General features: G+C 39.9%; 1 protein-coding gene across 3 annotated transcripts in view; it reads left to right on the forward strand.

Moving 5' to 3' along the window:
• Positions 1-18,502, forward strand: part of Dock10 (dedicator of cytokinesis 10) — a 194,021-nt gene that overhangs the window by 107,966 nt on the left and 67,553 nt on the right. For all 3 annotated transcript variants that reach the window (XM_028789411.1, XM_028789412.1, XM_028789413.1), the window contains exons 14-22: positions 1,208-1,290; positions 6,852-6,974; positions 8,986-9,065; positions 10,663-10,850; positions 11,412-11,477; positions 13,193-13,285; positions 16,304-16,427; positions 16,612-16,733; positions 17,090-17,176. In XM_028789411.1, coding sequence (XP_028645244.1) covers positions 1,208-1,290; positions 6,852-6,974; positions 8,986-9,065; positions 10,663-10,850; positions 11,412-11,477; positions 13,193-13,285; positions 16,304-16,427; positions 16,612-16,733; positions 17,090-17,176 — 966 coding nt within the window. The remainder of the gene's footprint in view (positions 1-1,207; positions 1,291-6,851; positions 6,975-8,985; positions 9,066-10,662; positions 10,851-11,411; positions 11,478-13,192; positions 13,286-16,303; positions 16,428-16,611; positions 16,734-17,089; positions 17,177-18,502) is intronic.

The raw sequence follows: 18,502 nt of genomic DNA on the forward strand, positions 1-18,502 counted from the left end.
CATAATTAATATCTACCAGAAACTTTTGAAATTATTTTGGTGTCTGTCCTTTTGACTCAACAGCATAGACTCTGATGTCTATGAATGTATTCGTAGAAATAAATTTAAATTCGGATATCATTTTAACCCCAAAGGTTGAAGTATTTACAATAACCAAAGTTAGGAGTCAGTGAAGGCAATTTGCTAAGATCTCAGCAAGCTAACAATGGGCTCAATAATAAACACAAATGATTATACACTAAATATAATATCAGGGAGGTGCAGGAAGCTAGAAATAAAGAGAGTTGTGAATGGCCTGCATAGTAAGACCAGTGAAGGCTTTCTGTTTGCTTCACTATATCACCTTGTTATTTCAAATATGCAATTTATGGATTATCACTATTTATTAAAAAATAAATAAAAGTATATATTCGCCATACAAAGAAAAGGTATCAAGGAAATAATGCAAAACAATTGAATTTGAACATGTGCAACATTTTATAGTATAGCTTTGCTATTTAATAGCAAATACATACATAATTTAATAGCAAATACATATATAATATGCAATACACAATTGCATATTATATATCTAGTATGTATTGCGTTCAATGAACTATCTGTTCAGACCACATCCAGCCTGTTACCAGCATTTGTAAACAAAATCTTATTGACAGTTAATCACACCTCAGTTATTGCATAGAACGTGTGAAGCCCTGGGTTTGATCCAGCACTGAAAATGGAAGCGCTTCTTGTATTTATCGATGGCTACCTCCCGGCTATAGCAATAGATTTAAGAAATTGTGACAGAGAATGCAGAATCCATGCAGCCCTTTACAGAAAAAGTCTCCTGATGAATATAAGAAATGATCTAGTGCCAATTGTGAATATAAATTTGATAACTTTTCATTCAAGATTTTTAACTTCTTTTAGCTGAAGGGAAAGGATAAAGGAAGGCAGGAAAAGGAGAGGAGTGGGTAATGGCTGATATTTCAAGACAAGGAGATGTTCTACATTTAGAATTTTCAAATTAAAAGGAAGCCCAGAATTCTACAATAACTTGTACACGGGGGGTGGGGAGTCTTACATGTAATCTGTGGGCCAGTAAGGAAAAATTCTATAGAATTTCAGTAGACAATAAAATGGAAAAAATAATCACTATTATTTCATATGTACAGTTTGTATTAGCTATCCCTAAATAACATTTTATTTACATTTTTCCCCTCAGTTTGCACAAAAGATTCTAAAATCTAACAGGCAGTTCTGCAGCAAATTGGGGAAATATCGGATGCCATTTGCTTGGGCAGTGAGGTAAGGTCCTACCGTGTGACTCATGGAATAGAAATGTACTTACAATCTGCTTTAGAAGCTATGGCTCTGAACGCCTTTGTATCATCTGATGCTTTGTAATGAAGCCACACCTAGAGAAATAACCTGGTATCATTTTCATAGACATCATGAACTCTGCAGAGACACACTTCACTCATTAGTTCAGCAAACAGCTTAACACTAAAGGCCCCTGCCTCGAATCCAGTGTGAGCATGGCCAGGTGCACTGGTGGAACTTAGTAAGTATGAAATCAAAATCATAATTTGTTTATACATAACTGCTTTAGTGAACACAGTGTTTTATCTGTCCAGAGAGCCTAATGGACATAAGATAAGGAGGGATATTGGATACCTTCCTGTGCACCTGCATGCTTTCATTTATGCATGGAGATCTGCTCTGTAGGGATGTCCAAATGAAGCCATCAAGTAGATCACTTACGCTGTCCTTGATTTGAATGTAGAGTAATACAATTATGTCCCAGCTGACTCGATGGAAATGCTGAGTCCGGTGTGCTCAAGCAGGAGACCGTCCTTTCCAGAAATGCGACCTCTGTGGGAAATAGACTTTGCTTTTCAGATCTCTGACACATCAACTCCTGAGTGTCCTTCTCAGTCTCTTTGTATCTTTACCTAGTATAATAATTCCTTAAAGGAGGGAAACCTTGTCATAGACTCATGGGAAAAAAAAGATCAACAATGAACAAGCTGAATTAAAGGGGTTAATTACAGGCCTAGTAGAAAATGCCCCATTTACCGAATGTGGGGAACCTTATCCCAAAGTCAATCACTTCTGTTCAAAATTCGAAGTGCATAAGGAGGGCTAACCTGTTGTGTACTCTTCTATTCACGTAGCTTCCACTGGGAAACACACTCAGAGAAAACCCACCAGTGTATGTCAGAATGTGTGGTCGTTATTTAACATTAGGGACTGGGAGAGAGGAGTGCTATGGAGTCCAGCACCAGTAATGCAAGACAAATCCCTGCAGGCTGCAAGTATTAACTTGCATTCAGACAGCCTTGCAGCAAGGGTGGAAGAGCCAGGCTGCAGAGCCTGGTAACCCAGCCCACCTGTCAAGGTCAACTCTCCATTTATTGTGTCATTGAGCAAGCTTCCTCCTTGAGCCCAGAGTCTCATCTATAGGATAGAGCAGCCAATACTTGTCTCATGGGTAATATCTTCCATTAACTTCAAATATACAAAGAGTTGGTATAAAATATGTCATGAATATTATTTTTGTCCCTACTTTCAGACATGAAAAACGTATTATAGACATTGTCATTATTATTATTATTGTTATTGTTGGAAGTCACTTGTCGCGTTAATATTCATGCTCTGTGACTCCCCACTTGTTGTAAATTTGGGCCGGTGAAGAAGAGTGTGAAGGATAGAAGTAAGTCACGTGTCAGTTATGTGCAGAAGTAACATCCTGACTCTGAAATTGTCAACAAACTGTCTGGAAGACAGATGGCGCTTCCATGGCAGCTGAAAGTGTCATCAACTCTTGGGGTAGCTATTTCTAGGAAAAGAGAGCTAGCAAAATCACAAGCCCATGCTGGATGAGGGCTCAGTTAGTGCTTTGACTGTTGTTAGGAACTTGTACAAACCACCAATGATTTGTATTTACTTGAGTTTCTCGGGTAAGTGAGGGAAAAAATGGCTGAACATGCTCAGATTATGGTTTTGTTGGGTCCTTTGGATTACCTAGCCTCAAAAAGAAAAAAAAAATCATCACACAGCCACCCAATGTAGCAAGCCCGGCTCCACCTTCCCGTGCAAGCATTGCTTCAGGTAGAAGTCACTCACATCGTTCTGGAATAGACCAGCCATGGCATAGGTAATATATTGGCCATGGCATAGGTAATATATTGTTGGTCCTGCATTTTCTCCATTTGCTTTTCCTCCATACTTTATTTCTGGCTGGCCCAGCTCTGCTTCTTCCCTTGGGGTATTCAGATACCTTTGCAAGCTGGGCGGAATGAAAGGAACACAGTGTGGTGGGTTCACAGGAACTCTGGTCTTGAGTGCGGGGGTTGGGGATGGGGACAGAAAGAAACCTTCTCTGAGATGGTTTTTGGTGTTACAGCTCTCTTTATTCATGGGTAATAAGGGTTATACAAACACTGGGGAGTGGGTAGGGGTTTTTGAGGTGAATGAACGTTATTGGCTGGTGCCCAGGTGCTAGAATGCTTCATTTACACAAAGAGGAACTCCAGGTGCTTACTGGACATGTCCTTATAAGGAGAGAAGAAGTTATACCTGGAATTTGGCCATGATGCTATGTGACTAGCTGAAGGTGGGTCAGAGATGGGGGTCAAAAGGATATGTGTACCATGGTATAGGCAGGCCCAGAACAAGGAGGAAGCAATCCCTACTCCTGCCAGGCTCAAGTTGAGATTTTCCAGGATTGGACACAGTTCGACCTTATTTTTGCTCCAGGCCCGCTCCCCAGGTCACACGGCCTGCTTTGTCCCACAATTTTCTATCTTGCCATTTGTTTCACAGCATAGCTCTGAGCATACTCTAAAACACTTCAAAGCAACAGTAGTTAAAAATAGTAACATTAACAGTTACTTGGAACCAGATTTTTACCCAGCTGCTGCGGTACACACAGATCTCATTGCTGTGAGCATCTAATTTGAAATTTATCTGGTATGTTCTCAGATTGCGTACCAGCTGTACTGCCACTTTGAATCAAACAGATTATCCTTCCAATAGGCGTAGAACACACACACATACACACACACACACAGTTGCACACACACACGTACATGCACAGTAACACACACCCACACAGGATATTTTACAACTCATAATTAGAAAAGGTGAATTCACAGGTGTGCCCTACTACAATTAAACTTTTCCCATACTCATGCAGGCTCATGGGGGCCCAAGGCCACGCCAGGATCACCTCGCAGATTCTTGTATACTGTCTCATTTTAACTTATAAGTGACTAATAGACAATGCTCAATTTTCTTTAAAGTCAATCAGGCCTACCACTAAAATAAATGTTCGTTCTCATAACTGAGCATCTAAAGACGCTCAGTGCAGTGATATCTAAGAGTCTCATGTTGTCAACAGCCCAGCAAGCGGTGGTCTGCCTCTGCTTGCATCCTTCTAGTGACAAGGCTCCTAGGACACCCTCACCACGTCCTTCTCTCCGCCTTTCTATAGTTTTATTATTAGATAATTCATTTTCATACAGTTAAAACTGCCAATCAACCAAATTTATTTATTTATTTTTTTGCTGCCTTATGAATTCTAGGTAAATGTTCTATCACTGGAATACATCCTCGGTCCTTGAAGAGGATTTTTACCATTATTATTATTTTAAGACAGGGTTGTCTGTATAGTTCATCATGGCTTTGGACGCCTGTCCTTCTGCTATCTTTACCACCCCATTGCTGAGGGTATAGTCACGTGTCCATGCCGGGCCCTAACAACCACTTTGGACTTTCGTCTGCTGTATTCACACATGCATAGACATGTCAAAATCCCACATGATGGTATGCACCTCTAGCTTTAGCCCTTGAGAGGGCGATGTACAGGGTCAAGAGCAAAGCTTCATGTACACCTCGTGAGCAGTCACTCCATTCGAAGGATTTCCACAGGCCAACTGTGGATATGATCAAAATGGAGTTTATAGGGCACATAGATTAATGTAGGTGAAGTAATTCATTCACTGAAAAAGACTATTATTCAAGTTGAGTTTATAACTCCCTCTTGTATTGGGAATCACAGTGTGCTGGTTTCAGCATGTCAAGTACTTGCTCAAATGGCCCTTAAAGTATTTATGCAAAAGTCTTTTTTTTTTTAATGTTAAATGTTTTGACATTCTTATCCCATGCTAACGCTTTTATATTGTGGGCTTGCACAGCTTGCCACGGCACTCTTGTGGCTGTCAGAAAGCAATGCAGAAGCTCTCTCATCTACCACATGGGCCCTAGAAACGGCAGTTGGTGGCCAGGTTTGGCACCAAGTGGCTTTACCTGCACAGTTATCTTTAGTCTTCAAGTTAAATGGTTTTCTTCTGTTTTGCTGATGTTATTTCATTAAAATTTTATGAAGGAGAGATTTGGCTGATTTTTCCTCAGTTACTACTTAACACGAATATCAACAAAACTGGGAGGAGACAATTTCAAGGAGTCTAAAAATATCATGAGAATACAACTCTAGCCCGTGTTCCTTTTTTTTCCATGTTATTTTATACTAAATATCTATGGCTAATATCAGTTTCAAGGCCATTTCAGCTACTTTATTGAAATATTTGATCATTTAAATGATAATAATATATTCTAGCTAAGGCTCTTGAGCTAGAGGAAATAAAAATCCAATGTTTCTCTACTGTTGAAGAAAAAGCAATTATATGAGGGCTTAATTTTTTGATACATGATAAAGATGGTGTGGGCAACATCAGAAAACTGCATGTGAAGCAAATATTACCTGACCTCATTTGATCACTTAGACAAAAGCAATTATGTATTTTAAGTAAGGCACTATAATTCCAATGAAATGGATCAAGGAAAGAAAAGTAACATACATTAGCCTTATTTCATGCAAAACTCTGACTGATATTTCCTGCATTTTATCTTATTTCTGTCTAAAAGTGAGAACATGGATTCATTTATCTTCACAAAGACAGTTTAGGAATCTGACTTTCTACTGCCATAATTACAGCCCGATTCCAGTTACACACTCATAAGTTCTAATGCTGCCACCCAACATGCATTGGTCCTTTTTGCCTGGGTTAAGGTGCCTTGAAGAAATACTTAAATGGAGAACTTTAAGAGATAGCTCAGACAGTGCAGTGTTTGCCTTGTGAACATGAAGACCTAATTCTGAGCCACAGAACCAAGGTTAAACATTCTGGGCATAATGAGGAATAAATTATAGCACAGATGAAGCAGAGACAGGAGGATACCTGGAGCTTACTTACTAGCTAACCTAGGCTCTTTGTTGAGTTTCCGGCCAGTGAAGATCTTGCCTCATACACTCACACACATACACACATACACACATACACACACACACACACACACACACACACACACACACAAGACTAGCAGAACCTCACCAGCACAAATAATATTTTCTTGTTTTTCTCAAATCCCCAATACTCCAGGGTTTTGATATGGTAAAAATGTGAGAAACCATAAAAACATTATAACAAGACCTCTTCAAACTTTAGATATAGAGATGAAACGGAGAACTATGACAAAAATGTGTTAAGTCCCTTGAATTCTTTCAATTGTAAATTGGAATGATCATTAGTGATCCTTCTTTTTTGTTGTTTTTTATTTGTTTGTTTGTTTGTTGTTGTTGTTGTTGTTGTTTTGAGACAGGGTTTCTATGTATTGCCCTGGCTGTCCTGGAACTCACTCTGTAGACCAGGCTGGCCTCGAACTCAGAAATCCGCCTGCCTCTGCCTCCCAAGTGCTGGGATTAAAGATGTGTGCCACCACTGCCTGGCAGTGATCCTCCTTAAAGACACAAATTATTAAGCAATAACAAAATATAAACCTGAATAAACATTCTGTTCCTGCAGATCTGTATTTAAGGACAACCAGGGGAATGTGGACAGGGACTCAAGATTTTCACCATTGTATAGACAAGAAAGTAACAAAATGTCATCTGAAGACCTCCTAAAACTGGTATCAGACTACAGGAGGTAGGATATTCTGGACGCCCCTTTAAGTACTTTAAGCTATTGCCACAGTAATTTCTTCTGTCTCCATAGCAATACCTGATGCCCTGAGTCTCAACTATCCAGACACCTCCATAAATACATGGTTTTATGGTGACTTCTCTTTTGTCCAAATGGTGCCACAATCACATAGAAGATTTGTAACATGTTGGGCTATAGCTATGTTCATCTATAGCTATGTGACAATAACACCCCCCAATTATTATTTATGTACTCCTGAGTCTGTAGTTTCAGTTTGTCTCTTCCATATATATTGGCTGGCAGAGGTGAGTTGGGACTGGAGAATCAACCTCTACCCTATACCAGCCCCTTGAGATGTGTTGATGCCTTTACTGTACAATATATCTTACACTATTAGCCACTAACACAGAAAGTGATCTTGTACTCCTTAACCATGAATAATCGTTCTGTTTCTTCTGCCTAAGAATCAGCAGGTCTCTTATCAAGTAATTTTGTACATCCCTCAAAAATATTATGATATGTTGAAACGTGTGTGTCCAGTATCTTCTGCAGCATCAGGAAAACATCTTCTTCTATTAAACTAGAAGGGGTGTCTTATCAGTGTTTTATTTTTATTATTAATTATTATTATTATTATTACTACACATTGCTTATTGAAGTTTTTAGAACATACAATTAGGATGAGATGTAGACTCTTAGGGAAGGCCTTGTATTAATCTCAATTCTTCCAAGTCCAGGCAGGTCACTGGTAACATAAGACCATGTCACTTCCTGTCACTCACTCATCAAATATCCTGGTCAAAACCTTCACTGCAGTCTTCACAGGGCTCCTCAAGCCATCATGAGAAAATAAAACGTAATTTTTCCTAGTGCCTTTTTGACAGTCCCCTAAGGCCCAACAAGCTGTATTGATGAACATAATGGAACGTATAAAGATTTGTGAATGAACTGATTAACAAACAGCAAAACAAACCCTGTCAGCCCTCGTGTTGACAGTGAACACAAAGAAATTATAATGGCACACAAGAGGCACCTATAATGCACAAAGAAGTGCTGACCTTAAGTTAAAACTGGCCTTAAGTCAAAATCTCTATTGGGGACCTGTTTCTGTGATATAAATTAATTTGTCATTGCGGACTTCAAGCCACCAACGTGGTTCACTGAACACAGGGCTGGGAAGAGAGGTAAAGAACCTTGGGGCGCCAATATGGTGTGTGTATGAGTTCTGTTCCTGAATAATACCTGACCAAAGCAACTTAAGAAAAGGGTTTAGTTTGGCCTATGATCCTAAGGGTTATAGTTCTTCATGGAACAGAAAATACAACAACAGGAGTAGTAGTCAACTGGTCACATTGTATCTACAGTCAGGAAGCAAAGAGTAAACAAGAAAGGAGCTGGCCTATAAAACTCCAATACCTGCTCCCAGTTTACAAACTTCCTCCAGGAAGACCCTACCTCCTAATGGTTCTGCAGTCTTCAAAGAGTGCCACCAGGGGGAGCCAGCAAAGGAAACAGAACTGCCAGAGTCAAAGAGTGAACATCCATGATGATGGGGTGCGGGGAGGAGCCTACACACCTGTAGAGGCAATCAGGGTAAAATGCAAGCTCTTTGCGTTCATAGCAGAACCTAGCTTCGTGCTCAGAAAGTCTTAAAATCCACCTCAACAGCGAAATGCTCAAGCAAATGCAAATAGGTCTTATTGACAAGACCATATAATTTACTGTTATACCCATCTCGTCCCATGTGCAAATGAAGTCGGAGAAAATAAATTTAAGGTATTATTCAGGATAGTGGTAATGCAACTCTTCTATAACAGTTGTTTTTTATTTGTACTGCCTTTATTGTATGGGAGTCCAACTAACCAAAGGGAAAATATCAATACACTATCATTTACTGTTTATCCTTTACCCTTCTCAAAGCTCAGAATTATAGAAGACGATGGATTTTCCTGTGAAAATGAAAATAATACTCTGTGTGTGTGTGTGCGTGTGTGTGTGTGATGTCCTTTCACAGAGCTGACCGGATAAGCAAAATGCAGACCATCCCTGGAAACCTGGATATTGCTGTGGACAACATCCCCTTGGAGCAGCCAAGTATGATGCCCATGTTATCCGTGTCACGCTTCATTTAGAGACTTCCAAGTACCTTGTGCGGGAGGGCTGTTTGGTTCCTTGATTTGTCAGTTAACTACTTGGTCTCAAGACTTGGGTTGTTTGGAGATTCTGCCTTCCAAACTGGGGTTGGAATTCATTATACCATAGGAATATGGGACTTATTTGTCCATTGAAACAGACAGGGAGTTCATAGTAGAAACTGTATCCTGAATAACCTATCATCTGTTATACAAATATAAATATAATTTGTCCAGCAAGATACTAAATTATTCAGATAATCCTTAATACTCTGGAGTGTCACAGGAATGTGGTGTCAGATTCAAGTGCACAAATAGCTGAGAGTGAGAGAATTCAGATTCTATCTAGTTTCCCTGACTCCAGTACAGACTGGTTCTGCCATACCACAGTGCCGTAAGTTGCTTTGTGTACTGGACATAGCCATCTAAGGGACTGAATTGTTATTACACATAGTGTCTACCTCCTCTGGGACACGACAAAAATCCTGTATTTGGTGACATAAAAATGAGGATCTCAGAATGCAGATAGAATCAAGGTTTTCTGTAGTAAATGATAAATGGGTCAAAACTACTGACAGAGAATATTAGGCTGGCCATCTATCCTGATATATGTCCACAAATCACTGTAATATGAACTATAATGAGAATTCTAACTTAAGCTCTGACCTCAAATCATGTTTACATGATTGATGGGGAACAGCAAAGGACAAGCTATTTCCTCTACGTGATTTAGGGAAGAAGGCTTTACTGCCCACAGCAAAGACAAACAACAGAAGAGAAAGCTAAATACTCTCTTTGAAGAAATGGTATGATATTAGAGAAATTTGAGCATATAAAATATGAGGTTCCTGATTAAATACTAGAATTTTTATCTGGTTTCCCAGGATGCGTAGCCCATCACTTGTTTTCTCTGAGTCCAGGAAGATTTTCTGCAGAAAGGGAAAGCAGCAGAGCATTCTCTCCTTCGACATAGCAGTTTCCACCTTCAAACAGTATAACGGCAGAAGTTTTGACTTAGACATCCCTAACCATCTTTTCTTTATTTTTTCCCTTAGACTGTTAATACAAAGTTATTTTAAAGGTGGCAAACATTGAAAGGAAAGAAAAGTGATAAATAGTGTACAGAGAGGGGGCTTTAGGCATTTGATCTAAAATCATTCCATATATGAAAATTGCTATTAATTCATGTTACTATTAATGATAAACCCACTGACCAACTTTTATTCTGCCATGCAGTCGTATATATCATATTTGTAATAGCAAGTGAAAGTCAATGGGCTACATTTTATCCTAGAAAATCTACCTAGTATAGTCTGTGTACAGGAAATAATATGAAGAATATCAATCCAACTCAAAGATTTACCATGGTTCTCAGCCATGAGTTTCAATACTAAATGTATGATTTTCTTATTCCCAAGGTCCACATCTCACATTCCCATGCTCTTGGAACACAATACCAAATTTCCATTTTAGGTGGATTCATGTTAAAATATGTTAAGTGTTGCTCACTTTAGAAGACCCATATTTAATGACAAACTCTTATTTTCTGATTTTTTAAGACTGTGTAACGTCGTCCTTCATTCCTGTCAAGCCCTTCAACGTGACGGCTCAGTCAGAACCCACAGTGGAGGTGGAAGAATTTATTTATGACTCAACAAAGTATTGCCGTCCATACAGAGTATACAAAAATCAAATTTATGTCTACCCAAAACACCTCAAGTACGATAGCCAGAAATGCTTCAACAAGGTATGACACATGGGTCGGAGGCATTGACATCTCAGTCCACCAAATCTGGACCACACAAGATGGTTCTTGAACAAGCATCTACAAATGACTATGAACTAAGACTTGAAGGAAATGCTTATCCGGGGGTGGGTTCATCCTAGAATTCACTTCAGGATCATTTAAAAATGAATGCACTTGTAGCATCTAGAAGTGTTACAAGAGAGTTGTCTGACAGTTAGTTGTTCATTCTGAATAGTTTGAAGATGCATGCTTGTGTAATGCATTAATAACCCTTTCTAAAATCAGCCTGACATAAATTTGATCTAGACTATTTTTTCAGTTTCTTATAATACTTTGAAAATAGCATGCTTAGTTCTGTGCTGGGAGCATTTTTGTTTCCTTTAAAATCTCTCCAAATCCTGCTGTTTCTGAGGACCATGGATAATGTCACAAGACAATGTTGGCTATTCTACATTTTTTTCACATTTAAATAGAAGCTACTTATTTTAAACCCTTATATTGTTTAGGGTGTTATTTAAGAGGAAATTACCATCTCCATTATTCCCCTCACTATAATTTCAGGCACGGAATATAACTGTGTGCATTGAATTCAAAAACTCAGATGACGATGGAGCCAAGCCCATGAAGGTGAGTCAAGTCATCTGAGGACACAGCATGAGAGGAAGGGAAGGGCATGCACCTTGCTCTTTTGCACCACATAGGGAATTTTTTTTATATGAATCTGGTTAAATGAAAAGCAGTTCTGGGCATTGGTTTTAGATCTCCTGAAAATGTATCTAACTTTACAGCCATCACTAACTCGATCTGTCAAAAATGCTAGTCTCCCATGGCTCTTCACCTCACGATTTGGAAAAAGTGAAGTCATCACAATGTGAAATAAATAGTCATTCCCTGTAGAGAGTCTGCCTGGTGCACAAATCAGTCCACCTCTTGACTGTGTATACTTGATTAGTAGCAGTATACCCAGTCTGCCATCATGCAGTCTTCAGAGAAAGGCTACTATGCACAGGTCTACTGGATAATGCAGAATGTCCCCGGAGAACTCATATTTATGTACAGGCCTATTGGCTAATGCAAGGTGCCCCTATAGAGCTCACATTTATAAAGCCTAGTGCCCAAGAGACTCTAAAATAACAGCCCAAGTTGTTGATCACATGGGTTAATAATGCCACTATTTTGACCTGTAAAATAACAGGATTGCCTTTTCTAGCATTTATACATGATATGCACTGTTTTTCTTTTTGTATTTTAATCTGAGGGGTATCAAATAACAAAAAAATATAGCCTATAAAAATAAAGAGAAAAGCTATTTTTAGTGAACCTATACTCACATCTTCCAGGTTGCAGTAAATCAGAGGGAAGAGGTAAAGAATAACCAGGATAATATCTAACTAACCATACCATCAACTCGGGCTATTTCACGTAATACCATTGGGTATTAATAATACACAGATTGATGCTACCAAGAAGTTTGTAGTCTTATGTCAAAGAGTGACTATGAACTTAAGAAGGAGCTAACTCATATAGGATAAAGAGGTGTTGTTCAAGACAATCTTAAGCTGCTGTGAGCATCCATACTGATCAAGCTTTTCTACAGCATTAACATCAGGAAAGAAAACTTAGCATGTGATGTCATTATTAAGCAAAGACAATGACCAGGTAGGAATCTCAGTAGTCCTGCCAAAGCATGGCTCCTAATGGGGATGAATTTGAAAAGAAGGGAAACAGCAGATGTGTGGGTTCCATGTTTTGTTGCATTCTTAACACCACAAAGAGACATGGCATGACCACATGTAAGACTAGAAGAGAGGCTCCGATCTCCAGGCATGGATGCTGTCTCACCTGTGTGATTCAAGAAAGCCTATCCAGGCCTCTGGTTTCGTCAGAGGCTGTGATAGAATATCAAGATCCCAGTCTCTCCCACCCCTTCCACTTTCATTTCTATGAGTTGGTTTGAATAGAACTGGCATCTAGCCAAGCCTTAGAACATTAACACTGGACACGAGTTGGCTCCATGGTCCCAAACAGGAAGTCATCCTTCAGGAATCTGTCTTGAACATTAACTCATATTTATGGTAGTCAAAAGTCATATAGCAAGTTTGTTCACTATTTTACCCTTTTGCCATACCTGTAATATAAATAAATGCTTCTAGGTGGTCTTTGATGCCCCATTGCATAGTACATACAGGTTAATGTATCCATAAAGTTCAAAGTTAACCGGATGTCATCCTGGGAAGTAAATCACAACGTGTGCCTTAGTACTGGAATTGGGGACAGAAGGGTTGACTGTTTTGAATATTTTCAGGCACTCACAATTGCTTCCTTCCTAACCTTCTAAACAGTGTATTTACGGGAAACCTGGAGGGCCCCTCTTCACTTCCGCTGCCTACACAGCTGTGCTTCACCATTCTCAGAATCCAGATTTCTCTGATGAGGTAAGGATCAGGCCTCTACTGCCTCTGCCTAAACCTTCTGAGTGAGTAGGTCAGGAGAACCTTGTCTAGACCACATCTCAGATTGAGGACAGTTGTGTCACTTCCCAAAGCTGTTAAGTGACAGTGACTACTGTGACGCTTGGCTGATGATGATCCTGGCTTATGTTTCAAATTCCTCCATTGAATACAAGACTGGCCTTCAAAAACAGGATGGTCTTATTGTATTTCTTTCAAGGGAGACAAATTTTTCTCATTTATTTTATGCGTGATTTTAATAAAGATTTTATTAGAGCGCTTTACCAGTTGGTGGCAGCATATCATGTTATAGCAGGAAGACTAGATGTTTTGGATCAGTATCGTTGCTCACACCTGTATGAACATCTCTGGGCCCAGTCCTCTCATCTCACGGTTAGAACTGTGGCTCGCCCTGGAAAACTTAACACTTTTATTATGCACTAAGCATGCATGATCTCCATAGCCTTGCATTAACTCCACCATAGCCTTGAGAGTCGGGTACAGTTATCACCTCCTGTTATATAGATGAAGACACTGTGACTCAGAGGAACCAGGGTCGTGTTACTACTAAGTAACAGTCAGAATTCAAACCAAGCCACATAACTCCAGATAGTGGCTTCCCCACTCCCTATAAGCCATAGCAAACATCACCGGGCTAGTGGTGAATTGCTACATACATATTAGCTATGTTATAAACAACCTGTGACAAATTTCAGTGATTAAACTCAGCTTCTAACCATAAGGCAAAAATCTGAACTACTCCAACCAATTAGGATTTTTATGAATTCCTTGATCGATGCTGTAACAAATAGCACCCTTTAGTTGCCTAAAACAATACACACTATTTATAGCTCTGGTGGTCCGAGATTGGAACTGGCTGTCACATGGCTGAAATAATGGCATCACTGAGGCAGTATGTCTCCTGAAGTTTCTAGAGGAAGATTTGTTTTCTTACCTCTTGCAGCCTCTAAACATCACCTAGCACCTTGGTTTGTAATTCCACACCTGCCTACCTTAATCAGAACCATGCTGGGACCAGAAATGTTGATGGAGTATTCCCCTCACTTACATTAAGCCCTAAGTCCTATTCCTAGCACCACATACAACTGGGTGTAGTAATCACAGCCCTTGGGAAGTAAAGGTAGGAGAATCATAAATTTAAGATAAATTTTTGCTACCTAGAGACTTTGAGACAAGCATGAGATCCATGGGATTTTGTTATGAAAATGAAGAATGAGAGAGAAAGAGAGAGGGAGAGAGAGGGAGAGAGATGGGGAGGAGGGAGGGAGTGAGCAAGCAAATAAGGGGTAGAGAGAGAGACAGACACACAGACGCACAGACAGGCAGACACACAGACAGACAGACACACAGACAGACAGACATAGACAAGACTTGCTGTGAAGACATTGTACCCACTTGTGATATCTGGTATAATCTTATGGTCCCTACCTTAGTTACATCTCTGAAGTCCCCTTCGCCTTGCACAGTCGTATTAATGGGTTCTGGATTTTAGAATGCAGAGTCAACTTCGGGAGCCATTCTCTGACTACCACCCCATGTTACCCATCTGTCATTTTCAAACTAATTAACAGAATTCCCTGCCCTCACCGTCTACACCCATCTGTACTTAATGCTCTTATGTTCCCTCCATCAATCCAGGTCGGGAGGTTAAAAAGCAGCTAAGGGAAAGAGTTATTATCAAATTACAGAATATCTACCGTATTGATTGACCTTTTGACAAAACACTTGTGAAAGATGCATTTAGAAGATGTAAGAATTTCATAAATTAGTGTTCTCAGTGTCTCAATGCTGTTTAAATCTGGCGTTTGATCTTTTTTTATTTTCTTATAGTTCCTGGAATCTCATAAAACCTATGAGCTTTCCACATGACATATAGATTATTAATCACTTAGTCTCCGCAGCACAGATTTAATACTAAGGTTTTATTTTCTTGATTACAGGAAAAAATGACTCCATTAACTTTAAAATGGGTATAAATTATCCAGAGCATTGTTATAATAAAATGTAACTGCGGGATCTTTTAAGCGAGGGATTGCGAAGGTTAGTTTTATGTCAACTTGACACAAGCTAGAGTCTTTTTAGAAGAAAAGCTTTTAATTGAACAAATGCCCTCACCAGATTTGCCTGTGAGATTGCCTGTAGTACTTTTGTTATTATTACTGTTGTTGTTAAATGATGTGGCAGAACTAGATCACCATGGGCAGGGCCTCCCTTGGGCTGGAAGTTCTGGGTACTGCTAGAAGGCAGTCTGAACAAGCCAGTAAACAGGACTACTCCGTGGTTTCTGCTTCAGTTCCTACCTCCAGATTCATGCCCTGCTTGAGTTCCTGCCTGTCTTCCTTTGAATAAGCCCATTCCTCCTCAAGGTGTTTTTGGTTGTGATGTTTTGTCACAGCAATAGAAACACTAAAACAGGGATGCCCGTGTTACTATTTGCTGGAATTCTTAAGTACATGGCTATGTAATCTCAAAGCTGGTTAAGAAGAAGTTTCCCAGTGCTCTGCTTATTATTATGTATTTTGAAATGCATATTGGCTTTTGTAGCAACTTTAGTACACTGATATAATATAGCAGCTTGTAAATCATCTAAATCCAGGGACCCTTAAACGTTATCCTACACCAGAATTATCTGGAAGACTCTCTGAATCAGAATACTCAGATTAGGGTACTCACCATGTCTGGGTTAGGCCTGAGATTTTATGGTTCCAGGTGATACCAATGTTACCATTGCAGGGACCACACTTTGTCATCTACAGTCCTAAATTCTTTCTTAAGCAGAATGAGAGTAACTGGCCAGATTCACACGACATCTAATTAATAATCTATAGGTATTGGTTATCGCTTGACTTAAGCATTCTCAGAACAACCTAGTGACTCATATAAAGCTAAGGGCAGGCTACCCTGCTTTAAGGCTGTTGCCTCGTACTGATGTTAAGCAGATGATTTTAATCTCAATCCAAATGCAATGCCTTTCATTTGCAGGTGAAAATTGAGCTACCAACACAACTCCACGGAAAACACCACCTTTTGTTCTCTTTCTACCACATCACCTGCGACATCAATGCCAAAGCCAATGCCAAAAAGAAAGAGGCTCTGGAGACGTCAGGTACTTAAAAGAAATAGAAGTAGGTCAAGGTGACATGTGTTTAACTTGAGTTGGAGACCATTTTTGAAAAGATGCAATTTATCGATTCTTAAATAAGTCAATGTTTAGAGTGACTGATGCATATTTGTATTTCTTAGCACAGAGGGTTGTGTTCAAACGTTTTCTCCCTGCTGTTTCTTTGCAGTGGGATATGCTTGGCTTCCTCTGATGAAACATGATCAAATAGCTTCTCAGGAGTATAACATCCCAGTAGCAACAACCCTGCCTCCTAATTATTTAAGCATTCAAGATCCTGCAAGTGCAAAGGTATTGAGTAGTGTATAATTTACAAGAAAAGTATTTTAAAAATCAACCATGAAAATGGCTATCTTTTTTTCTCTGCGATTTAAACTCACATGATAGCGTGTCCATTGTACTTATGAAGTAGACCTATAGTAATACAACTCTTATTTTACTTATGGCCACTAAAACCGAACCATTAAAAGACTGACTCCATGGAAATACATCGTGCTCATCTCCAAAACCTCCAAATGCATCTGCACTTTTTCTCATCTCTAGAGCGATGTAGCCATAACAGCTCAGAACAGCAAATTAGCATAAACCAAATGGCTTGAGTCCTTTATCTCAATTTGTCAGTGATGGTGGCAAACTCTTTCTTGCAGCATGGTGGAAGTGACATTAAATGGGTCGATGGTGGCAAACCACTTTTCAAAGTGTCAACATTTGTTGTATCAACAGTAAACACTCAGGTGAGTACCATGTCCTACAGTAGAGGCGTAGACTATGATATCAAACCTGACGGTAACCCCTGCATTTTAGGAGGAAATGAGTTGTCACATGGACAGGCAGCTGAATTTGCCAAGCAAGAGAATGAGAGTGTACTCCCTGAATGACCCCTAAGGTCACTCAGACCTTAGAACAATTGTCACTTGTCCTAAGGCTTCCTGATCCCTTGAACCTGCAGACATTAGGTTGCCCAGATGGGTCACCTGCCCAGATGGCATCTCGGTTTCATTGTGAAGTACTTCTCAAGTTGTGAATAAACAGATGCCTGTGGAAGCTGGTCACCTTACCATAACGATAAGAAGCTCACAGCTGAAGTGATCTTGTCCACCCTGCTTTTCCTCTGTCAAAAATGCCTACCAGGGGCCTGACACACAGTCAGCTTTTAATAACTAACAACCAACTGGACAAGTATATAAAAACATATCTAATAGGGAATTGAGCGTATCTAATTAAGAAAAGAACTACACCTAGGAAACAGAAATGTGATACTCCGTTGCAGTATGAGAGGAACCCTAGATGCTCATCTAGGATGTATAGCTAGAGAAACAGCACGAGTATATTCTCAGCCTCAAATTATCTTTCACTACTAGACCACATAACTCAGCGTGGAACTTGGAAAAATTCTAAGCAGATTTCAACAGATAAAAACCAAGATATCTTGGGTTTTATGCTCAGTTTGGGTTATGTCATAATACCAAGCTGATGCAAACACGTCAAGTCTGGAGCTATCCCTAGGTATCCCACAACACACTGGCCTGTGTGTAAACAACACACTAGCCTGTGTATCATGGAATATGTAAGAGAGATTATAAAGTTCTTTCAAACATGGACTAGAAAAATAAGGGCTATTGGAAAGAAAGGAAGAGAGACAGGAAGGGAAGGAAGAATAAGAAAATGGAAGAAAAAGAAAAATGAGAAGCAGGCTAGGCAGAGAGGGACGGAGAGAAGGAGGGGAAGGAAGGAAGGATGAAAGATGGAGGGAGGGAGAGAATGGAGCAGAGGGAGAGAGAGAAAGAAGAAGGGATGGAGGGAGGGATGAAGAAGAGGGAGAGGAAGAAGGAAGCAGGTGGAGAGGGAGGGAGGGAATGGGAGGAGGGAAGGAGGGAAGAAAGGAAGCATGCAAGCAGAGATAAAAGGAGGGAGGGAGGAGAGGGAAGGAAACAGGCAGGGGAAGAGGGAGGGAGGGAAGGAGGGAGGGAAGAAAGGGAGGACACAGGCAGAGATGGAAGGAGGGAGGGAGCAGAGGGAAAGAAGGAAGAGAGGAAGGGAGGGAGGGAGGGAGAGGTCCC

The sequence above is a fragment of the Grammomys surdaster genome, unplaced genomic scaffold (assembly GCF_004785775.1).
Source record: "Grammomys surdaster isolate TR1022 unplaced genomic scaffold, NIH_TR_1.0 125833, whole genome shotgun sequence".
NCBI lineage: Eukaryota > Metazoa > Chordata > Mammalia > Rodentia > Muridae > Grammomys > Grammomys surdaster.